This window comes from Monodelphis domestica, chromosome 3 (assembly GCF_027887165.1).
Source record: "Monodelphis domestica isolate mMonDom1 chromosome 3, mMonDom1.pri, whole genome shotgun sequence".
Taxonomy (NCBI): domain Eukaryota; kingdom Metazoa; phylum Chordata; class Mammalia; order Didelphimorphia; family Didelphidae; genus Monodelphis; species Monodelphis domestica.
This window is the reverse complement of record NC_077229.1, coordinates 1855268-1879970: the sequence shown is the minus strand read 5'-3', so window position 1 is coordinate 1879970 and position 24703 is coordinate 1855268. Positions and strand designations below refer to the sequence as shown.

At 47.1% G+C, this 24703-nt stretch overlaps 1 protein-coding gene across 3 annotated transcripts; it reads right to left on the bottom strand.

Moving 5' to 3' along the window:
- Positions 1–278: 278 nt before the first annotated feature.
- Positions 279–24021, bottom strand: LOC107648874 (zinc finger protein OZF-like). 3 transcript variants are annotated; one of them, XM_016432883.2, is made up of 6 exons: positions 23574–24021; positions 23238–23377; positions 22865–22951; positions 11551–11677; positions 10944–11042; positions 279–4275 (listed from the first exon to the last, which is right to left on the bottom strand). In XM_016432883.2, the coding sequence occupies exons 1-6, from the start codon at positions 23824–23826 to the stop codon at positions 3074–3076; spliced, it is 1908 nt and encodes a 635-aa protein (XP_016288369.1). In that variant the 5' UTR covers positions 23827–24021; the 3' UTR covers positions 279–3073. The 3 variants fall into 3 exon arrangements, with proteins under 3 accessions (XP_016288369.1, XP_056677185.1, XP_007490166.1); XM_056821207.1 differs by lacking the exons at positions 23238–23377; positions 23574–24021 and having other exon boundaries at positions 11551–21968; XM_007490104.2 differs by lacking the exons at positions 10944–11042; positions 11551–11677; positions 23238–23377 and having other exon boundaries at positions 23574–24020.
- Between the last annotated feature and the right edge of the window lie 682 nt (positions 24022–24703).

The following is a 24703-nucleotide window of genomic DNA, read 5'->3' as shown; positions in this document are numbered from 1 at the left end:
AGTGGACAGGTGTGTGGTCTGGACCAGCTCTTGGAAGGGCAAGAGGCCAGCCACACATGGCTGGTGCCTTCTCTTTCTCTGGCCCACTTTTTGTTATTTAATAAATATTATAAACTAAGATGGTCTCCAGTGGATTTTAATTATAACACAGGGTTCACCCCCAAAAAAGGAACCAGGCTATTTCTCTGCTTCATGGCCCCGTCCTCTAGAACAAAGACTAGGTGTGGCTTCTGTGGATTCCCCCCCCCCAAAAAAAAAGGCTCAATGTACAATAAGGGTAGGAGCTATGGCATAGCCTTTTATTTCCTACATCACAGAAAATGCTTCCAATAAAAAAGATGAAAAAGCAGAGTCACAAATGAACCACATTTACATTCTGCTGAAAAGTAGTTGCACCTTTTCTGGGCTGGCATAACAGGCATTTCCATTTTCTCTCAGAATGACACTGAGCTACTCTCTTGGGCAGCCAGGGTAGGGCTTCCTTAGTCACCATAGCTGCAGTATTCACTTAACGATTATGGAATTTTGTTTAATTTTTCGTCTCAGAAATGGTATGATTGTGGGAAATTACTTCCTTCTGAGAAGCTAGCACCAAGGCAGAAATTTGAATTCTAGAACACGAGGACACTCCTAGAGCTGGAAACATACATTTCTCAGATTTTTGTCCAGGGACTGGGGCTGGTCCTAGGAAACACATTCTTCCCCTTGTGTTTATAGGTGCCATTACTGTGTTCACAATGTACATAAATCAAAAACTCAAGAGGGATTCTTTATTCCACTGAGGTACTAGGCAAATCACAATATGGCAGGAAATAGAATAAGGCTATGGAATATGTTCCCCACCATCTACTGTGGTGAAGAATAACTGACACCAGAGATAAAGAGGAACTTAAAAATTCTTGTTTGGCCACAAGAATGACCTTTGGTACTTGAAGTGATTGGACGATAATGCACAAGGAGTTAACACCCAACAAAGGATCAGGAAGAGACTACCCAGTTGATCCTGATGAATTGAAGCTTTGGGGCCCAGATGAACCACATTTTTAAGTACCAAAGAAGTGGCAAATGTGATAGTAAGAGATCAAGGGACACTGAACTGGAGGGCATATGAAAACATTCAGAGAGGACAAAACCTGGGCCTACAAACTAGACTAGAGTTTGACTTCAATTCCTAGGGAAATTCTAGAATAGATCATTAAAGAGATAGCAAATATCTGGAACGTAAAGTAGTGATTATGAGTTCTATCAAGAACTGATCATAGGGGGCAGCTGGGTAGCTCAGTGGATTGAGATGGGCGGTCCTAAGTTCAAATCTGGCCTCAGACACTTCCCAGCCGTGTTGACCCCCATTGCCTAGTCCTTAGCACTCTTCTGCCTTGGAACCAATACACATTGATTCCAAGATGGAAGGTGAGGGTTTAAAACAACCACTGATCATGGCAGGCTATCTTCATCTCCATAAATGAGAGGGGACAGAATTAATAAACTAATTAATGAGAATTTTATGGATATAGTTTACCCAGATTTTAGCAAAGCTTTTGATAAAAATATTCCATATTTCTACAAAGAATACAGAAGATGTTTATCAGATAACACAATTGGATGGGTTAAGAATTGGCTGGATGGCTGGATTTGAGTTGCGGTTAGTGATTCAATGTTAATCCAATAGTAGGGGCCTTTAATGGAGTTGCTTAAGAATCTGTGCTATTGAATATTGTCAATGACTCAAATAAGGCAAAGATGATACCAAATTGGGAATAGAATGCAGTGAACTGCAAATGTGATGTTGAGAGATCAAGGGACCAAGGATCCTAGCAGATGAGAGCACTGGACTAGGAAACTCAACAGGGATCAGTGCAAAATCTCGCATTTAGATTTTTTAAAAAATGAACTTCACAAGTTGGGAGGCACAGCAAGAGAGCAATTATGAAAGACTGAGAATTTCGGTGAACTGAAAATGCATATGAACTGGCAGTGTAATGTGCTGGCCCCCAAAGCTGCTTCAACCTTGGAAAGCTTCCTGGAATGGTAGAAAAAACAGATGCACTCTACTCTCCCTTCAGTGGTCCAAGACTGTGTTCAGGGTGCCATGTTTTATGAAGGACACTGATAAGCTGGAGAGAGTCCTGGATGGTAAAGGGATGGGGATTACATGGAGGAAGGGGATATTTGGCTTGGAGAAAAGAAGACTAGGAGGAAGAGGGCTATGACTGGGGCTATAGGCCTACCTGAAGGGCTGTGATAGGGAAGAAAGATTAGGTTTCTGTTTGACCTCAGAGAAAGAACCAGGAGCCACAGGTGGAAAGAGCAACGAGGCAAATTTAAGCTAATGTTGGAAAGAACTTGCTACAATGAAAGCCATCCAAAAGTGGAATGATTTGTCTCAAGAGGTGATAGGTTCCCCCTCCTCAGAGGTTAAGTAGGAACCAGATGAAGCCAAGACTTGTTGGCTATGTTAGATTATTCTTTTGGCACATGGAAATAGACTATGTGGTTGTTAACCACCCCCCCCCCACATTGGGACATTCCACAATCTGTTTCCTCTGTAGGAAAGCCTTCCCTCAGATAGTCAATCCAATTTAATAATATATTAAGCACTTCATATCTTTCAAGCACTTAGTAGGTCCCAAGGATATAGACAAAAATAGGGCAATTCCTGCCATGTAGCCACATTCCGCTACTGGAGGAAAACAGTATGTGTATGTTGTCTAAAAATTGGGCAAAATACAAATTTCTTAGGGCAGCCAGGGGCCAATAACGACTGGGGATTATAAGAGATGTAAGAAAGGAAAGCATTACAGGCATTACAAGCTCTGCATATTCAAGGAATGGGAGATGGAATATCATGTCAGGGGACTCTAAGGAACCTAGACTGACTGGAAGGAGAGATGTTGGCTAGACGTCTCTGAGGTTGACCAGATTGTATACACCAGCAGAAGGTCACCCCATATCATGACATCTCTATGGTTTTACTCTTGTATGGAATTTCCTGTTGTTGAATAAAGCCTCTGCATTCATAAGATTTCTCTCCAGTGTGAATTTTCTAGAAATGAGTAACTTTTTACTTGCAATGCTAATTATGTCCACAAACTTTTTTCCCACTATGAATTTTTCGGTGTTCAACGAGTCCTCTGTTCTGGCGGAAGCACTTCCCACATTCATCACACTTATAAACTTTCTCTCCAGTGTGAATGTTCTGATGGTCGGTAAGTCCCGTCCTCTGGGAAAAGGCTTTCCCACATTCACTGCACTTGTAAGGCTTCTCTCCGGTGTGAATTCTTTGATGTCGAACAAGATCTGTCCTCTGACTAAAGGCTTTCCCACATTCATTACAGTCATAAGGTTTCTCTCCAGTGTGAATTTTATTATGTTCAGTAAGTCCTTTCCTCTGGGAGAAGGCTTTCCCACATTCACTGCACTTGTAAGGCTTCTCTCCAGTATGAATTCTTTGATGTCGAATAAAATCTGTCCTCTGACTAAAGGCTTTCCCACAGTCGTTACATACATACGGTTTCTCTCCAGTGTGAATCTTCTGATGTTCAGTAAGTCCCTTCCTCTGACGAAAGGCTTTCCCACATTCATTACACTCATATGGTTTCTCTCCAGTGTGAATCTTCTGATGTTCGGTAAGTCCTTTCCTCTGGCGAAATGTTTTCCCACATCCATTACATTCATAAGGTTTCTCTCCAGTATGAATTGTCTTATGTTGAGTAAGGTGTGAGCTCTGTCGGAAGGCCTTCCCACATTCCTGACATACATAAGGCTTCTCTCCAGTATGAATCGCTTGATGTTTAATAAGCTGTGACTTCCAGCAGAAGGCCTTCTCACATTCGTTACATTTATATTCTTTTGCTTTAGTGCATAGTTTTTGATTTTCAATAGGGGCTAAATTGTACCTGAAGGATTTCCCACATTTGGTACACATAGAAAATATCTTTTGGGGGTACATCTTATTACACTTTAACAGATGTGTATACAGTCTAAAGTTCTCTCTGTGAGTATCACATTTACAGAAATCCTTTTCAACAGACACTTTCTCTTGAGGAAGAGAGAATGGTTGTAGGCTGATACTTCTATTACACTTGTCATGGGAAGGTTTCTTCTGAATAACTTTAACTTGCTGGCTGTGATTTCTCTGCTGGTTTTCAATTGAAGAGTCATATTTCAAAGTTTCCTCCAACTTAGAGACACGAAGACCATCTTTTTTGAGTTTTTCCTGACAGGACTGTTCCGGTTTTAGAATCGACACCTTGGTTTCACGCATAGATTTCCAACCTTAAAGACAAAAAAAAAGCTTTTAAATATTCTGCTCACCCTGCTGTACTACAAAGTTCTTCTCTGTGTTCTCTCCATCAAGAAAAGTGATCTTCTAAATCGATTTCAGCAATGCTCATTTCCTCAATGTGTTTTCCTTGTTTTACTGCGACAGCCAGCATTTCTAAAGACAGATCAGGAAGGGTGAAGTCAAGGTGCACCCTTGGCTTCCCATCAGACCTTACTAGCAAGCTATCCAATGTTTCTACATCACAAGTAATTATTACTCTCAATAATAGAGCGATTCTATTGATCTACCCAAGACTGTGGGTCAAATTAAGGAAAAGTCTTTCAATGACTTTTTTTAAAAGACTTTTTAATGTGTCCTATATTTTGCTCCAGATCTGAGATCATCCTATATAGTTTCTATTAATGAGATTCATTATTGTTTAGACCACATTGAACCATCCTTGTACCTGCAGCATAAATTCAATCTGGCCATAATTTTGAAAAATGGAACATACAACCTTCTAGTTACCTTCTTCCCATCAATATTCATCAGTGATATTGGCCTCTAGTTCTCACTTGCAGCCTTATCCCTTCCCCTCATCTCCCTAGTCTCCTATTACCTTTAAGAGCCAACAACATTCTGCTAGTTCCTCCCAATCAAGGGTCATCCGGGACTTCTCACTCGCTCGCTCTCACCCCCATTTCCAATCCGCTGCCAAGGCCTCTTGCTTTCAGCTTTGCAACCTAAGCTGCCCATTTTACAGATGAAGAAAACGTGCTCACGTGGGGAGCGAGCCTGCCTCTGATGCTCACTAGCTGAGGGAGCCGGGATGAACCTTTGTGTGAACACGTACGAGGCATGAGGTGACTCCCGAGGATGAAGGTCGGGGGAGAGAAGCGGAAACAGGGGCTCTCAGAGGTTAGCGGAGAGTCAACGATCTAATTACTAATGATAATGAGGCCACTGCACAACACCTTTCACACCAATGAGTCAGACACAAACAGCTGTAAAACACTGATGGCTCCTGAGCCAATAGAATAAAAATTCTTCCTAATGTAGTTCTTTAGCGTCGTACCAACCAAACTACCCAAAATGACCTCACAGGACTAGAATGATACGATTCATCTGCAAGAACAAAAGGCCTAGAATGCCAACAGAATTCGGGGGGGGGGGGGGGGGGAGGCTTAACTGTGCTGGATCTCAGACGAAGCTGTAAAGCAGCCACCGTCAAAGGAACCTGGCGGGACAGGAAACAGAGCGGAGGGCCAATGGAAGACGCAGCACTCAAGCCGCGTGGCCAACGGCCCTAGTGACCGGGGCTTGACAAGCCCCGAGATCCAGCCTTTTGGGAGAACTCGCTGGGAACGCTAGAAAACAGTGTGGCAGACGGAAGGCAGAGACAAACACCCCAAAGCGAAGGGCAAACGGATCCACGACTGAGAAACGAAGGCTGTGCCACGAACAGATCAGGGGAGCCCCGAGGAGCTAACCCGTCAGAGCCAGGAAAAAGGGAAAATTCAGATTCAAACACGTGAACTAGAGTCCTGCCTACATGGAGTCACGAGTTTCTGCCCAGTCAACGCATCCAAGATGAAAAGACGACTCATAAACTTGGGGAAACCCCTTCTGGCACGTCTCTGCGATGAAGGCTGCCTTCCTCAGCTGCAGAGAACAGCCCAACGGGCAAGAACACGGAGCATGTCACAGCTGGCAGACGCCCAAGGATTCTCGCCTTAAGACATTAAAATGAACCAGTCACAGGGAAGGTGCTTGAAACCACTCCTGGCTAGACGCTCAGGGCCCACCTCGTACCCCTCGGGCTGCCCGACGCGACCAAAAGGAAAACCACCACGGCCAGAGGGATGAGGAAGACGAGGACAGACACGCTGCTGGCAGAGCTTCTGCAGAGCCAGCAGCAGCCGTGTCCGAAGGGCCACCCAACCGGAGGCACGAGCACCCCCCGCAGGCCCGTCCCGTGTGCCAGAGGGATCAAAGCGGGGACGAGGACCAACAGCACAGAAACACGCCGAGCCGTTCTTCTGTGGCGGCCAAGGGCGAGAAGGGAGGGCCGTCCATCCCTCGGGGGTGGCATCTACTGGGCCACGGGAAAGGGCAGACGAGCCGACGGCAGAAAACCCGAGGAGTTCTCGGAGGTGACAGAGCGAAGAGGGCAGGCACAGGAGGACGCTGGGACGGCAATGGCGGCAGTGATGACCCGGAAGGGCTTGACCGTCATCCACAAGCGAAGGACCCGGGATGCCTGCCGGACTCCTGACAAAAGAAGGCCATGGGGCACCCGAAGGAGCAGGCGGAGTCCGACTGTGATCGGAATGTGCTTCCCTCCACTTCCTCCTCGGTGAAGTTTTGTCTACTGTAAGCAATACTGTCTTGTTGCACAGCACGCGAGCAGGGAAGTCTGTACAACCCACAGCCTATTGCCTGCCTTCTTGGGGAGGGGGAGAACCCGGACTTCGAAATAGCAGGAAATGAACTTAAAGCATCGCACTGACACGTCATCTGGAAAAATGAAAATTCATCACGATAAACACGTGACGACGAGGGCCTTTTTCACAGCCCCTACCCTGTGCCACCTGACCCTCAGCACAGCCTTGCGGAGGCCGGGGCCATCGCGACCCCGTTTTGCAGAGGAGCACCCTGAGGTAGAAGGGGGTGAAGCACGGGGCCCCGGATCACCCAGTCATTAAGTGTCTGCGGCTGAATTTGAACTCGGGTCTCTGTGACCCCCAGCCTTGTGCTCGCCTCAGACCCGTGGGGCCAGAGCTCTGTCCATCCCACTCAGGGCAGTCCAACAAACGTGTATCTCGGTCCCCAAAGACGGGGGAGCAGCAGGTCCGGTCCTGCTGGGCTCACGCGCCACTGCCGAGGAGGGAGGCCCAGGAGGTTGGGAAAGGCACTTCCAGCAGGCCCGGCCCCAGGCCCGGGCACAGAAAGGCAGAACCAGCTGCTGCCCAACAGACGGGCAGACTCGGCCTTTTCTCCGCTCCCCGGGCTGCCTGCTGCGAGGAAGGGCCGGAGCCCAGTGGTCAGTCCGTGGCCGAGGCGCGCTCCCGCCTCCTTGGCCCCCAGCCCGGCTTAGGACCTCCTCCAGCCGCCTTGTGCTCAGGCAGTCGTCTGTCCAGCATGTCCGGGCGAGCGTGGAGGGGCTTCTGCCTCTCTACGTGCCGGCACACGGCCGCCGCCTAATAGATGCTCGCCGACCGGTCCGGGCCTCACACGGAGGAAAAGCCCCGCCTCACCCGCTCCAGCACCAGCTCCAGGGGCTCCGGCTCGTGGCCCTTCTCAGGCGGGTCCTTAGAGCCCCCCCGCCTGCTCTTCCTGTTTCCGGGGGGCAGCCAGCCAGCACCGCCCCCCTTTCCTGAAGTCTGGACTGAAGCATCAGGAGGTGCTGTGGCGGGTGGAGGAGAGGGGAGCGATGGGGGCCCCGGGAGAAGAGAAGGAGGACGAGCAGGCTGAACCAGCTCGAGGGAAGGTGGGGGTGCAGAGCGGACTCCACCTGAGCAAGGATGAAAAGCGTCCCCTGCCAAAGGAGGGCGGCTGGAGGCTTGAAGCGGGGGCAGGAGGGGGGCCGTCGTGACGGCCAGACGCTGCCCCTCGGGCGCGGGCTCCCTGGGCTCCCCCAAGCTGACAGGCTTTCCGGAGGCTTCTCTCGGCCAAGGCCTCGCGACGGAGGAGCGAAGCCCCTTCGGGACTTGCTGGTGTGAGGAAGCTGCCTGCCGGGGCAGAAAGTCTTCGGACGCTCCGGACTGCGCGCGTTCTCGCCATGGTGCGTGTTTGGGTGTGACCGGGCTGACTTCCTGCTGTGTGCAGGGACGTTCCCGCCTCTGCTGGTCGCGGCGTGAGGGGTGCGTCACGATTTTTGCTTTCCTTCCTTCGGCGGGAAGCTGGTTCGGCCTGTGACATCCCCCGTTCTGAGGAAGGTGCCAAGAAAGGCCTGTTCCCGTCTCCTCCCACTCAGCTCCGCAGAGGCCGACCCTATCAAGCGTTTCTAAAACTCTATTGGCTTCCTAACGGCTTGTTTCCTTTTCGTCTGGATCTGTCCAGGTCGGAGAGGAGAAGTTCCCTCCGAGTAGAGTTCGGCTCTTACTTCCTATAACTCACGGGCACTTCAAGGGGGAGGCCTGCGGCTCCCTCGCCCTGCTGCTGGTCCTCTGGTCTCTCGTGCTGTGCTGGTAGTTCCTGGGACGCCTCCCTTCTCACCCTCATCATGTGGGTCCCTCTTGCTTTCCTTTGTGTGTTTTTAAACCCTCCCCTTCCGTCTTGGAAGCAATATTTGGTATTGGTTCCAAGGCAGAAGAGCGGTCAGGACTAGGCAGTGGGGGTCAGGTGACTGGCCCAGGGTCACCCAGCTGGGAAGTGTCTGAGGATGGATTTGAATCCAGGACCTCCCGTCTCTGGGCCTGGCTCTCCGTCCACTGGCCCCCTTTCATTTGTTTTGAGGCATTTTCCCTCTTCTTTTTTACGGAGGGCTTGGCCAAGCCTGGACTGTTACTTCACCATGTAGCGCCTGGAAGCAGAAGTCCGGCACACGCACGTCCTTTCTTAGGGCCCAGTCACCGTCCACCACTTCCTCCTTCCCTTGGTTTCCGAGCCTCGGCTTTCACGGGAAGCGCTGCTGCTTCACATGTTCCGGTGCCTCTGAAGCCTTTCTCACCCCCTGACTTCCTTTAAGGGCCCCGTCGCTGCCTGCGGCCCAGGAACAGTCCTCGCCGTTCAGAGCAGAGACCTCCGGGGCCCACGTCCTACCAAGCGGAGCGGCCGAGGCGCACGAAGCTGCTCACGGAGGCCCAGCTGGCGGCTGGAGGCTGGGGGCTCCGGAGGCTCCAAGGGAGAGGCTGCACTGTGGAGAGCCGATGGGTTATTGGGGGAAATGGAACGCTTTCTCCTTCATTTCGGTGTTCTTTCTTTGTGAATATGAACTTCAACAAACACAACTGGTTCTGCGTGTGAGTGGATGAAGCGGGGAGATCCCTGGCCGTACGGGGGCTTTTCGAGGCCCCTGCTGTGATCCTGGAAAGGTTTTGGGCCGACAAAACCAACGCCATTAAGTTTAGAAGGACAGCAGAGAGCGGAGGCAACAGCTAGAGCAGGTACGCAAGCATCTGGCGAATGCCCGACGTCTCAAAAACAGAGGACGGGGTCAAATGGATCAAAATGAAGCCATTCTCCAACTCATAGATGACCAAAGGCTACGGACAGGCAGTTCTCGGATGAAGTCCGTTACAGGAAAAGACTCTCTCAATCGCCTCTGACGAGACAGATGCACGCTAGAACTCCTGCAACGCACCTCCCAGCTCCGGGCCTGGCCGGTGTGACGGAGACGTTGGCCATGTGGGGACGCGGGACGCCAGGGCCCTGCCGGTGGGGCTGTGAACTGAGCCCGGCATTCTGGAGAGCCGCGTGGAGCTCCCCGAAGGGCTCTCACGCTAGGTGTGCCCTCGGACCCCGCCATCCCCGAGAGGCAAAAAGGGGACCCCAAACGTACACGGCGCCTCTGTGACAGCCAAGGGAACCGAGGGGTCAGGGAAAGGCCGAACAAAGGCTGGCGTGTGATTAGAACGGAACACCAACGGCGAGCAGACGCATTCAGAAAAACCAGGAAAGCCGTCACGGAGCGGATACAAAGTGAAGTGGGTGAACGGAAGCAGGACATCTCCCACAGCGACGGCGGCGGCGTTTCTCGACGGAACGACCTAGTTATTCTCAGCCGTTCACCGATCCGAGAACCCCGACCCCTGGCGACACGCACAGACAGGAAGAGGCCCAACGCACTCTCACACCCAGCCCTCGGGGTGTCAGGCACACCAAAAGCTCCAGGATAGACCAGTAGATGCACGGCCGCCATCTTTGTGGTAGCCAAACTCTAGAAACCAAGGAGGTGACCATCCACGGGGAATGGCCGAACTCCAGCCTGATGGGAGACAACATGGAAGCAACTGCTCTACACAGGACAACGTGGAGGTGATCTTGGGGAAAGGCACCGGGCGGTCAAAATAAACATGATCAGTGAGCAATGAAGACATCTGAAGCGTATCCAAGCCGGTCACTGCCTTTCTCCAGGGTTCCCTCCTCCTACTGAAGGCACCACCACGTCCCTCACTATTTTCCCAGACTTCCTGCCTCCCTGATCCCATACATCTACCTCCACGACGTCTCTTGCCTATGACTCCACAATTCAGCGACACTGGCCTTCCTCACACACAGCACTTCATTTCCCATCTCCACGCCTTTACCCTGACAGGTCTGCATGCCTAGAACGCATTTCCTCCTTCCCTCTGTCTCAAAGCATTCGTCTCTTTCATGAAAACGAAGCGCAAGCCCCACCGCTACAGGAATCTTTCCCGATTCCCCGCACCTGCCAGGCCGTGTAGATTTGCATCGACGTGCATGAGATGCCTACATTTTCCCACGTACTCATCTTCTCTCCTGCCACCTGCATCCCCAGGGCCTCGCACAATGGCTGGCCCACAGCGGCGGCTTCATAAGTCCTTGCTGACTGACTGAAACTGAAAAGGGGGAAGAGTGACCTCACTCCGAGGGGCGGTGGAAGGGCGCGCGCGCGCTGCCCTCCGGGGCCAGAGGCCCACAGTCGCCCGGGGGCGCTGTCTTCGCCACGCCTGCAGAGCTGGGGGGATCCCTCCTAGCCGGGCCCCTCACTCACCAGGACGGAGGCTGTTCCTCCAGCCGTCTCCCTTGGGCCTCCACGGCGTTTCCCCTCGTTCCAGCTGGTGGATCAGCTCTGGCTTAGAAACGGCACGTCCTGTTCATTGGAAATGAGAAAGAGCTGAGGCCACAGAGGCCCAGGGGCAGCGGGAGGCAAGGGTGAAGCGGACACCGAGCTGGGTTCCTCGGGACTGGAGAATATCCCACAGAATGGTTCTGGGATCAGAAATGAGGGCACGCGGCCAAGGCGCTAAGAGGAAGTGGGAGCAGGCCCAGGATCTTCAATGGGAGTCCCCAAGGCCACACAGGGTGCCAGGGAGGGGCCCAGAAAACTCCACCTGCTGTCTCCATCCTGCAGCTCCCTGGTTGTACAAGCCAGTGCGGCCCACTCGCTCTCTTTGGCGCTCAAGGTCCTGTCTTTACAACAGCGCCTCAAAGGTCCCTCCGGCTACCAAGCTGTGTGTCGTGTACTTTTGTCTTGGGCACAAAAGGGGTTACGGCCAAGGACCGAGCTCTTGCTGCTCTGGGCTAAGTAACATGCTCACTAGCCTTCACCTTTAAGGGGAGGTGGCAGAGACAGTTTGGGCCCCGGGGAGCCCCCTTACCCAGGGACACCAAGTTCCTGTAGTTCTCCAACATCACCTCCCGGTACAGCTCCTTCTGAGAGGGGGCCAGGCACTTCCACTCCTCTTGGGTAAAGTCCACGGCCACATCCTTGAAAGTCACTAACTCCTGAAACAACATCGACATTGGGGATTGCCCAGGGGTCATCCCCAACGGCCCTTGAGGAGAGGGAATCGGCAAGGGTCCTGGGAGTGTGTCCCCCCGTTCCTGTGGCCAGGGGCCAAAGCCCAACATTCGATGAGCATTGAGTAAGTTCTCCCTGTGTACCCAGCCACGTGGTAAGGCTTTAGTCATGGGCTCTGCCTCAAGGGAACCGCACTGGCCTGGGAGAGACCAAATGCCAACAACTATGACAGACAAGACATAGACAGTATAAACAATTCATTCTTTAAAAATTAGAATTGGGCAAATAGAAGCTAATGACTTCATGAAGACATTAAGAAACAATCAAACAATCAAAAGAATGAAAGAAATGAAAAATCTCATTTTAAAAACTTACTGGAAAATAGATAGAAACATTTTAAGAATTGTTGGACTACCTGAAAGCTAAGATTTTTTTTAAAAGCCTCAACATATTGTAAAATGGAGATTTGAACCCTAGACTTCAATCCCCAGAAGTCCTTGGTACTTCCCAGAATTCCCTATAATCTCTCCTGAGTTCCCACCTGGGCAAGATCACAATTAGTATTTAAACTGGCAGTAACGCCTACCTCAGCCTCTTTCTCTACTCGGCCATTGCAAGATGTAGTAAGTAAGCTGTGAATGGGTCAATCAGTCCTAGGCAAGTGGTTTTCTTATTTTATATTTTCTTTATTTCTTGACTTCTAATAATCAGTAATAAACCTCTTAAAATACTTTTAGTAGAGAAACTAATTTAATTTTTACAGTTTTGGCTGACCACGTTGGTTGTGATGAAATACCCTCAATCTTCTTAATGTTCCTAAATCTTTTCTCTACTGTGACTAAGTTCAGCTTTTAATGGCTTATTTTGATCAGCTGTAGAGGGAACAACTGCCTAGATAATTTTTTTTTAAGCCATGTTCCTCCTGTCAAGGCTTTTCAGCAAAGCTGATTCTTAAGTTCCTTCTGACCTTCTTGACCAAGATCACTCACCTGGTCCCAGTCCTGCCTGCCCAGCTCTTGGTGCCTGTTCCTGCCTCCATTTATCCTGCTTGAACCAGATCACTCTCCATGTCCCAACCTGCCCTGGCCCAGCCCCAGATGATCTCCAGCCTCCAAGCCAGATCACCCCAGCCCAGCCTCAGGACCCAGACTGCTGGTAGCTGCCCCAGTTTCTTCAGGACTCACAAACCAGCTGGTAAAAATGGAGATGTTCTTCCTTAGGCTACAATTAGCTTCCATGTGACAAGGGACCACAGGAGGATGGACAATGAGAAGGAAGAGCCTTTTCCAAACAGGAACTTATTTCAAAGGGTATCTTTTGATTGCACTGATTCTATTACTTATCTCACCTGAGATTCAGGGGAGAATTCATCTCCCTGCAACCCTTTGCTGTCTGGGCCAGTCCAATTTGAGATTCCAAAAACCCACCCTCACTATGGGGGAGCAGCTCAGTGGATTGAGAGCCAGGCCTAGAGACGGGAGGTCCTGGGTTCTAATCTGGCCTCAGACACTTGCTGGCTGTGTGACCCTGGGCAAGTCACTTGAACCCCATTGCCTACCCCTTACCAATCTTCTGCCTTCTGACAATAGGCATCTAAATGGATAAAAAAAATAAACTTTAAAGAGACTGGAGGTTATATTTTAAGGCATTTCAGACTCCAATGTTTTATAAGAATCTCTGTATTTTATTGCATTTTACTGATTGTTTTGTTTAAGATTTAATTTTGTGGTTTTAAGTTCGTATGTCAATGCATTCAATACTATTCTGTTACACTGAATCATTTTAATGTACTGGGTTTTAACTACTGTTATATTTTGTTGATTTCCCCCTATAACTACACTGAACAAATATTATTGAATAAGCCCATATATAAAAACAGCCTTTTCTATTTTTGAATTTGTAAACTGTCACCTAACAGATAGATGGGCATTATCAAAACTGGTTAAAATTGTATAACAACCTTTGGAGAATTTAATGAGCTAAATATCTCAAACTGATTTTAAGGGGTCTTTTAGATATGATTTTTATTTTTTTTTCAACAACTCTGATAAGGTCCATTTTAGTAGCTGAAGTGAAATATAATTATAATCCCCACCTCCCACATTTACAAAAATATGAATGGATGGGACATCACAGTCTCATACCAAAGGAGCTGGAAAGTTAATCCCAGGGCATAGTACCCCTGGATGACTCCCAAAAAAAGAGGAGCATCTCTCATTTAATACTCTTCAGCTCACTTTACCCAACATCAACAGTACAGGGGTTTGGATTTTTCCTAGACTCCTCTGCCATATTTTTGTAATGATATCTAGATTTCTTGATGATGTTCTAGACCCAAATAAGTTCTATTTTGTTTAAAAATATGTTTGCCAAGGTTGAAAGATTTGCTATGTCTATAAAATTTGTGACAAGTATCCATTTTCTTTAAATGTCAGACAGCAGACATATGTAAAAAATGATAGTGGGGTTTTTTTTTTGCTATTGTAATTAATTGGGCTATTGAGAATTTTGGGGATTTTGAACTAATGTTATGGGGCTTTGCTTAATGAGTTTATCTGATTCCAGGACAAGACATACAAAAGAGCCATTGCACAGGACAAAGAAGCACAAAGCTAAACCTGAATTGTGCCAAAAGAGCACACAGGTCAAAAAAGAAGAAATCAATCGAGGTAGGAATGATGAACTTCTAAGCCAATACAAAGGACTTGAACCTAGTGTGAGACCTGAGGTTGCAATGCTTGACATATGTTAAGACATAGGCCTTCCTTGTATCCACACTCTTCGTGAAAATGATTACAGACAAGTATCTCAAATTTGGCTCCTACCTGGCTCCTATAATCTAGTCCCTCTTCTGTCTTTCATAGTGTGGCAAACTTTTTGTAGTCCTGGCTACTGATTGGGTAAATGCATCAATTCTTTTTTTTTTTTAATATATTTTATTTGATCATTTCCAAGCATTATTCGTTAAAGACATAGATCATTTTCTTTTCCTCCCCCCCACCCCCCATAGCCAACACGTAAGTCCACTGGTAAATGCATCAATTCTTGAATCACTTTAATTGGTCCCTGATTCAAGGACCTGTTATAGATTTATTTTTCCTTTACTTAGAATTTTTACACATAAGACTTTGATAGTCTATATTTCATCCAGAAATTATCTTTTTTTATTTAGATTTTTTTATGGTTTTGATTTCTCTTACCAATTGATTCATATACCTCATAACTCAGCCATGCATCCCTAAGTGATCCCTGTGTTTTTCAATCACCCTCTTTGGGGGGGGGGAGAATGTATAATTATTATTATTTTAAATTGCAACATTTAAATTCCTTGAGAGAGAAATTTTAGGTTAAGAAACATGCCACCTCTCCAAATCCAGAAACTGAACTGTTTGGAGAAGACACCATGAAGATGCCTCCACAGACCACAAGCTGCATGAGAAAGATCAAGAATGAACTTTGGGTGTGGTTGATTGAACATTTATTTGTATGTATACTTTCATGCTAAAGGGGACTGCCCCCAACTGCCTTTTTGTCAACGCGTGTAGCAATTATTGGTTTTATTCTCTTTTCCTCTTATCCTCAAATTATTGTAATTTCAAAGTTGATATTCTCACCTTAGTCACCACCTGGGCAAGATCACAATTAGTATTTAAACTGGCAGTAACGCCTACCTTGGCCTCTTTCTCTACTCGGCCATTGCAAGATATAGTAAGTAAGCTGTGAATGGGCTAATCAGCCCTAGGCACATGGTTTTCTTATTTTATATTTTCTTTATTCCTTGATTTCTAATAATCATTAATAAACCTCTTAAAATATAATACTTTTAGTAGAGAAACTAATTTATTTTTTACAATATTACAAGAAATTATCCAAGAAAATTGTCCTGATATTCTTGAATAAGAGGGTAAAATAGAAATGGAAAGAATCCACAGATCACCTCCTGCAATAAATCCCCAAATGACAACTGCCAGGAATATCATAGCCAAGTTCAAGAGTTCCCAGGCCAAGAAGAAAATGGTGCAAGCAGACAGAAACAAATGTAAAAAGGAATTCTTTAAATATATTGATTCTGCCTGGTGAGCTGAGCTGAAGAGTAATCAGCTAGACTTTCTCTAACAATAGGCATAGGCAGATATAAGCAGTTTTAGGTAGTAATTATAGGTAGTTATAGGATAATGTAAAGGCCAAAATGTAAGGGGTAAAATTATGGTTGGACATATAGTTTAGTTTTAGTTAGAATTTATCAGAGTGTGATCACCAGGAATTTAATTAATTCCAAATGATTTTTTAGCAATTTATTTATAAAATATAGAAGAGTGAAAGTAAGAAAATCAGAGAGAGGTTAGGGTAAGATATCTAACCTAACACACTAAGTATTTCACTCTGGCCCCTGGTTCAACCAGGCAAGGCTAATTAGTCCTTAGCCGGAGGGGCCTCAGCCTTGAGCCAAGGACCCAGGGATGAATAAAGCAAGGGCTTCAGTCACAAAGCCTCTCTCAAGAGGGGAGGCCTCTCCTGAAGCTAGTCCTTTAGAAATTCCAGGAAAGGAATCAGCTTTTTCACTCACCACGTGTCAGTCCAAAGGGGGAGATTTTAAGAGCAGTCTCACCAAGTCCAAGGTCTCAGGTCCAGCAAACAGATTCTGCATCAGCCTCCAACTTGAACTAAAAACTCCAAAGAACTCTCCACAGGAAGTTGTAACTCCCTTTTAAAGATGCTTCTTTTGCACCACTTCCTGTGCCTTCCTCTACTTATACATGTACCAATTACAGCTAAAGATTTGCTTAGGACTCTCCAGGGCGCAGTAAGTGGGTTCTGATTCACCACCCACTATTGCACACGTGGGTCACAGACCTCCCCCACTTAAGGATTAAGTGGGCTATGTACACTTTTGGTGATTAAATCTAAAAATGGGCAGGGAAGAGTCAATCCCATCTTCACAATAACTTGTATCGACATTAGGAAATTTTCTTTCTCTATCTCTTTCCTATATTTCTCTCCTTTACTATATTCATTTTACTATATTCTTTTACTATCTCTATTTTAATGAAAATAAATTATTAATTATTAAAAGCTGCTAGAAGTTTTCTTTTCTCTGGCTTACAGGGATAATATTAAATGTATAACTCTACTATTCTCATGAAAACTTGTTATTAAAAACTGCTCTCTTATTTTGTCAGAACTCCTAATTTAACCCTTGCAGAAATATTCCAAATATCATGGAACCCCAGTAAGGATTACACGGAATCTGGCAGATTCCACAATAAAGGACAAGATGGCTTAGAATATGATATTCCAGGGGGCAGCTGGGTAGCTCAGTGGATTGAGAGCCAGGCCTACAGAAGGGAGGTCCTAGGTTCAAATCTGGCCTCAGACACTTCCCAGCTATGTGACCCTGGGCAAGTCACTTGACCCCCATTTCCTAGCCCTTACCACTCTTCTGCCTTGGAGCCAATACACAGTACTGACTCCAAGATGGAAGGTAAGGGTTTAAAAAAAAATTAAAAAATTAAAAAAAAGAATATGATATTCCAGAAGGCAAGGAAACTGGGTTTACAACCTAGAATCACTTACCCATCAAAATTGACTATATTCTTTCAGAGGAAAAGATGGTAATTTAATAAAATAGAAGATTTCTAAGCATACCTAAGGAAAGAGGAAAAATGTGAGGGCCTCAATAAGGTCAAACTGTTGATATTCCTCTATGGAAAGATGACATCTGTAACTCTTATCATAGTTAGAAGTATACATAGACAGAGGGTGTCTAGGCAAAAAAAAATCAAGAGATGAAAAACTGGATTGCACTAAAATAAAAGGTAAGCAAGATGTAAAATGGAGTAAATTATAACACATAAAGAGATGGGGGGAGAATATTATTACACTGGAGGGAAAGATGAGGGTAGTGATATGTAATACTTAAATCTTACTCTCATTGGAATTTGCTCAGAGAAGGAAGAATAGCTAGATTCTTTGGGGCAGAAACTTCTATTACCCTACAGAGAAGTAGAAGGGGAATAAGAAAAGAGGTGGTGGGCAGGGGAGTAATATAAGGGAGGGAAAGGCTGGGGAGTGACTAAAAGACCCTGCAAAGAAGAGGATAATAAGAAGGGAGGGGAAGGGAAAAGGGGAAAAATAAGGAGGTGGATGTAGAGGAGTGATTAAAAGCAAAACACTGGTGTGGAGGAAAAGAATGAAAGGAGAAAGGGCAGGACTAAAAGATGAAATCAAGATGGATGGGAATATATAGATGGTGATCATGACTGTGAATGTAAATGGGATGAATTCACCCATAAAACGGAAGCAGATAGCAGAGTGGATTAAAAACTAGAATGCTACGATATGTTGTTTACAAGAAACACATCTCAAGTAGACAGATACATAAGGTAAAGGTAATGTAGTAGAATCTATTGGGCTTCAAATTTTTAAAGGAGAAACTAAAGGAGCTTTAGAAGGAAATAAATAGTAAACCTTATACTAGTGGGAAACCTTAACCTTCCCCTATCAGAGCTAGATAAATTTAACCAAAAAATAAATAAGAAAGAGGTAAAGGAAGTGAATGAAATCTTAGAAAAGTTAGATTTAATAGATATCTGGAAAAAATTGAAGAAGGATGAAAAGGAATATGCCTTTTCAGCAGCACGTGGTATATATACAAAAACTGACCATGTCCTAGAGCATAAAAACTTTACAACCAAATGCAGAAAAGTGGAAGTAATAAATGCAACCTTTTCAGATCATAATGCAATAAAAATTCATGAAAAGGCAAATTAACAATTAATTGGAAATGAAATAATATAACTCTTCAAAACTGGTGGGTCAGAGAACAAATCATAGAAATAATTACTGATTTCAATGAAGAGCATGACAACGTGGAGACTATATATCAAAATTTAAGGGGTACAGCCAAAGCAGTAATTAGGAAAATTTATATCCCTGAAAACTTATATCAATAAAATAGAGAAAAAGCAGATCAATGAATTGGAGATGCAACTAAACAAATGAGAAAAAAATCCCTAATTAAAGACTAAATTAGAAATCTTAAAAATCAAAGGAGAAAGAACTATTGGAGTTGAAATGCAGATAAAAAAAATGATTTATCACTTGTTTATTTGTGTATATGATTTACGGTTTTTGGTTAAGATTATTCACTTACAAAAATGAATATGGAAATGTTTTGTGTGATAATACATTTATAACCCAGAAAAAATCAAAGGCGAAATTAATAAAATTAAAAATTAAATAACTGTTGAACTAATAAATAAAACTGAGTTGGTTCTATGAAAAAACAAATAGATAATAACTAAAAAGTGGTTTATTTGATTAAATAAAAAGGAAAGAAGAGAATCAAATTATAAGTATCAAAACTGAAGAGTGATTTCAACTCTAATGAAGAGGCAATTAAATTTTCCAAGAGCTATTTTGCCCAATTATATGATAATAAAACTGATAATCTAGGTGAATTGGATGAAAATTTACAAAAATATAAATTGCCTAAGTTACAAAAGAGGAAACAGAATACTTAAATAATCCCATCTCAGAAAAAAGAAATTGAACAAACCATCAATGAACTCCCTAAGAAAAAATTCCCCAGGGCCAGATTCACAAGTGAATTCTATAAAACATTTAAAGAACAATGAATCCCAAACTATTTGGCAAAATAAGCAAAGAAAGACTCCTACCAAATTCTTATGACACAAATATGAAACCTAAGCCAGAAAGACTAAAAATAGGGAAAGAAATTTACAGATCACGTTCCTTAATGAACTTTGATGCAAAGAGACTATATGACAAGGATTGTTCACTATGATCAGGTGGGATTTATACCAGGCATGCAAGGATGGTTTAATATTAGGAAAACTATCAGCATAATTTGACCATATCAACAATGAAACAGTAATCACATGGTTATCTAAATAGATGCAGAAAAAGCCTTTGACAAAATACAACACCCATTCCTACTGAGAACACTAGAAAGCTTAGGAATAAAAAGGCCTTTCTTCAAAATAAGTAGCATTTATTGAAAACCATCAGCAAGTATCATCTGCAATGGGGATAGGTTAGAAGCCTTTGCGATAAGATCAGGAGTGAAGCAAGGATACCCATTACCATCAAATTTATTTACTATTATAGTAGAAATGATAGTTTTAGCTATTAGAGAAGAAAAAGAAATTGAAGGAATTAAAATAGGCAATGAGGAAACTAAACGACCCTCTTACAGATGATATGATGATATATCTAGAGAATCAACTAAAAACTAGTTGAAATAATTAATAATTTTAGCAAAGTTTCAGCAAAATAAGCCCACATAAATCATCATCATTTCTATATATTTCCAAAAGAGCCCAGCAGAAAGAGTCAGAAAGAGAAAACTCCATTTAAAATCACCCTAGACAATATAAAATACTTAGGATTCTATCTGCCAAAACAAACTCAGGAATTATATGAACACAACTACAAAACACTTTCCACACAAATAAAACTATACCTAAACAATTGTTAAAACATTAGTTGTTCATGGGTAGGCTGAGCTAATATAATAAAAATGACTAACACGCCTAAATTAATTTACTTATTCAGTCCAAAACTATCAAACTAACAAAAAGTTATTTTATGGAACTAGAAAAATAATGACAACATTCATCTGGAAGAACAAAAGGTCAAGAATATTAAGGGAACTAAAGGAAAATAATGTGAAGGAAGGAGGCCTAGTAGTACCAGATCTTAAACTGTAACACAAAGCAGTGATCATCAGAACAATATTGTACTAGCTAAGAAACAGAAGGATAGATCAATGGAATAGAGTTGGGGTAAATGACCTCAGCAATCTAGTGTTGGATAAACCCAAAGATCCCAGTTTTGGGGATAAGAAATCACTACTAGACAAAAATTGCTGGGAAAATAGGAAAAGAGTATGAGAAAAATTAGGTTTAGATCAATATTTCATACCCTATACCAAGATAAGTTCTAAATGGGAATATGATTTAAATATAAAGAGTGATATAAGCAAATTAGGGGAACATAGAATAGTTTACTTGGTATATCTACAGAGAAGGAAAGAATTTGTGACCAAATAAGAGAGAGAGAACACTAAACGTTGTAAAATGAATCATTTTGATAATATTACATTTAAGAAGTTTTTGTATAGACAAAACCAAGGCAACCAAAATCAGAAAAGAAATAACTGGGAAAAATTTTTAATAACAAATTTCTCTAAGAAAGGTCTCTTTTCCCAAATACATAAAGAACTAAGTCAAATTTATAAGAATACAAGTCCTATCCCAAATGATAAATGGTCAAAGAATATGAATAGGCCGTTTTCAGATGAAGAAATCAAAGTTATCAATAATCATACGAAAAAATGTTTTACATTGTTCTTAATCAGAGAAATGCAAATTAAAACAACTCTGAGGTACCACCTCACACCTATCAGATGGGCTAATATGACAGAAAAGAAAAATGATACATTTTGGAGATGTAGCAAAATTGGGACACTGATGCATTGTTGGTGGAGCTGTGAACTGATCCAACCAATTTGGAACTATGCCCAAAGGCTACCCTATGAATGCCCCTCCTTTGATCCAGCAATAGCACGGCTGGGTCTGTATCCCAAAGAGGTTTTTAAAAATGGGAAAGGACTGGTTGGCACAAAAATATTTATAGCCACCTTTTTGTGGTGGCAAAGAATTGGGAACTAAAGGGGTGTCTGTGGATTGAGGGCGGCTGAACAAATTGTGGCCCATGAGCAGATGCAGTGATGAGAGGAACCAGGAGAACGTTATACAGTCAATGCAACGCGGTGGGATGATCAAACAGGACTGCCGTTCTCCTAGCAGCAAGGCCATGACCCAGGAGGAGGGGGCGGGGCTTGGGAGAAGGATGATCCAGCTCCAGAGAAAGAACTGGGGGAGTGGAATGCGGATGAAAACACAGGCCTGCTCGCTTGGTTCCCGAGCATAGGCTGGGCGGTTTCGTGAGAGAACTCAAGTGGGAAAATGAATAGTACGGAAGGAAACACGTCTGGAGTGATCTACGGGTACGACCCTGGCTGAGGGGCACCTGTGGCCGTGCAGGGACCATGGCGGGCCCTCCAGTGACCTCCTCAGCTGATCCCGGTAGTCCTCCTCACGCCTCACTGGCACCTTCTGCCCAGGCCGCCTTCTAATTGCTGATGGTCTTCACTTCAGGTGGAAGCACGAGGGTGTCTTTTTCCTAACTCTGGTCTTCCTCTTGGAATCAGTTCTGTATGCGGGCTCCAAGGCAGAGCAGCAGGAGGGGCTAGCAAGGGGGGGAAGGGACTGGCCCACGGTCTGAGGTCGGATTTGAACCCAGGACCTCCCCTCTCCAAGGCTGGCTCTCTATCCACTGAGACACCCAGAGGGCCCCTCGAGGGTTTCCAAGGCCTTGCCCTCCTTCCCTGATTCCTGGAAACCCGAGGCCGGTCCCGCCCCATCACGAGCTCCCGTCTAGCTCCGCACGTGGTCAGGCCGCTGGCAGCCAGGCTGGGGCTGTCTAGGGAAGGCCTGAATGGCCTCTCGTGTATGCGGACAAGCAGGAGTCCCGGCAGGGGCTGCAGCTTCCGCCTCACTGAGGAGCCATCAGGCCGGCCTCAGTGTCCCCCCCCCTCCCCCGCGCCCCCCCCCCCCCGTGATTGGCGGGCAGAGCCGGGCCCAAACCTCCCCATCGTCCTCCGGCCTGTCCTTGTGCCCGGCCCGGTCCGGGACAAGAGCCAGCTGGGCCGGTTTTCCAGGAACCACCGGAAGCTTCCTTTGGGTGCCTTGCTTTCCCAGTTCAGGGCAGCTTGTGGCTGAAGCGCAAAGACTTGTGGGCCGGGGGGCGGCGCTCGGCTCCTCCAGTCTCTGGGCACAGCCTCACCGAGCCGGAGGGCTGGGCAAAGGCCAGTCCCTGGCGCTGCGGGCCTCGGCTTGCCCATCCATAAAATGGGCTCAGGGGAGCCGCCAGCTTGGGGGGAGGGGGGGCCGCGTAAAGAGACGGAGAAATGGCGGCGGCTCCTCGGAGATTGCCCCGCGGGGGAGCCAGACCTCGGGGTTGGGAGGCCTCTGGAGCATTTGCCGCCCACCAGCTGGTCCGCCCGCCCGCCCGAGCCCGGAAGGTGTCTCGCGCCAGATACGGCACGCACGTGGGGGCAGCCTCGGGGCTGGCAAGTCACTCACCTGGTGGGCCCGAGAGGTCGGGCACGCGGGGGCCATTCCTGCTTCGCGGGGGACGCCGCCTGGGGGCAGCGCAGCTCTTGGGGGCGGCTGCGGAGAGAAGGGAACCATGAAGCGGGCTCCGGCGGGGAGAGGGTCGCTCCTGGGGACACCACCCTGGGGGCCGTCCGTGTGACCTGGAAAATGGGCCCACAGCCACAGGACCAGCCCATGGGGGGGGATGGAGGAGGGAAGGGGGGAGGGGAGAGGAGGAGAAGGGGAAGGGGAGAGGAATTTCCAAGAAGAGGCCCAAGAATTAGAGCGCAAAGAGTTAGGGCAGGGGCCGGACCGCCCCCATCTCCAGTCCGAGGCTCCCAGGGGGTCCCCTCATTCAGACCTGGGTGGACGCGCCTCGGAAAGATCCCGCAGCTCCAGGCCAGCCGGGGAGGCACGAATGACCCGCAGGTGCAGGTGCAGGTGCAGGCGAGGGGTGGGGCAGAAGCCGCGCCACGATTGGCTCCGAAGTCCCGCTACGCCCTGGGAGGGCCAATGGACGCGCCCGACTAAGCGGAGGGGCGGGAGGGGCGGCTGGGCCCCCCTGCGCGTGCGCGTCAGCATCCTCTTCCCCCCCCCCCTCTTCATCCCATCAGGTCCCGCTTCCCAGCGCGAAGCATCCGCCTTCTGCCCTGGGGTCCCCCGCCCCGCCCCGCCCAGCTTCTGGCTCCCCACTCACCCGGAGCCGAGACGCGAGCCTGGCCGCCGCCGAGCACGGATCCTAAGAGAGGCGGCACCTGACGGCGGAGCAGAGAAGCCCAAAGCGGACGTGACGCACCAAGCGGAGCCTTACGCCCCGTCTTCCCGGGGGCTCCACGGCGACTGCGTCCGATCCCCGAGGTGTCTCCTGGGAAACGTAGTCCCGGGCCGCGGTTCCGACTCGCCTTCTGCAGTCTGGCCGGGTCCCCGCCGACCCCAGAGGCCAGGCTCATACTACAGATGGGAAAACTGAGCCCCAGGGAGCTGGGCGGCGCAGTACCTAAACCAAGGGGCTTGAATTCAGATCCTGCCGCACACAGGCACGAACTCTGGGACCCTGGGCAAGTCACTTCGCCTGTTTGCCCGCCGATCCCATCCCCCTGGCGTCCGCAGACGGCCACCCTTAGCACTGCGCCCCGGGCTGCAGGGGGGGGGGGGGGGGGGGCTGTTCCTTGAAGCCCGGGACACGCCCCGAGAGCTGCGCTGAGCACCTAAGGGTGACCCGAGGGGAAAGCTCAGGACAGGCACGCTTCTCTTCGTGCCTCCCGTTCCGCTGGGTGACGCTGGCTAGAACTCATCGGATTGAGGCGGGGCGGGGCTCTGCCAGAGTAGGGAGGGTCACAGCTAGCCTCGGTCTGGCTCTTCCAGGCTTGCGCATCCTCCCACCAAAGGGGGGGGGGGGGGGTGAGTGCTCTTACCACGTCCCGTTTACCCGGAAAGAGAGGAAGATTCCCACAGAGTAAATGGCATGGCAGGCCACAAAGGTAGGAAGTGGCCAGGGCAGGGTTGGGCCCTAAACCGAGTATTCTATCCGCTGTGCCCCAGTCTGGAGTCCTTTCCTAACTTCCCATCACCCTGCCCTGCCCCCTCCCCCCATTTGTATGGCTCACTGAGTGCAAAGACTGGTTTCTCCACTGTATACCCGGGGTTTGGACACTGGCTGGCACACCCTGGTGTAAGGGGGCATTTAGGGGGGTTTGACCAATATATTAAACTGATAGTCTTCAAATCCCAATAAAAATACTCAAGTCAGTTGGGGAATTTTATGGTGGTTTAATTAATATAGAGGGAAGGAATGAAGAAGAGAGAGAGAGAGAGAGAAAGAGGTAT

What these genes read in the sequence shown, in the direction of transcription:
- LOC107648874 (XM_016432883.2), bottom strand. Translation starts at nt 23,826, where the DNA reads ATGAGCCTGGCCTCTGGGGTCGGCGGGGACCCGGCCAGACTGCAGAAG. An exon ending in CGACCTCTCGGGCCCACCAG is followed by an intron (nt 11,678 to 22,864) that starts GTGAGTGACTTG and finishes ATGTTGTTTCAG; the next exon opens with GAGTTAGTGACTTTCAAGGA. An exon ending in CAGGAACTTGGTGTCCCTGG is followed by an intron (nt 11,043 to 11,550) that starts GTAAGGGGGCTC and finishes TCCAATGAACAG; the next exon opens with GACGTGCCGTTTCTAAGCCA.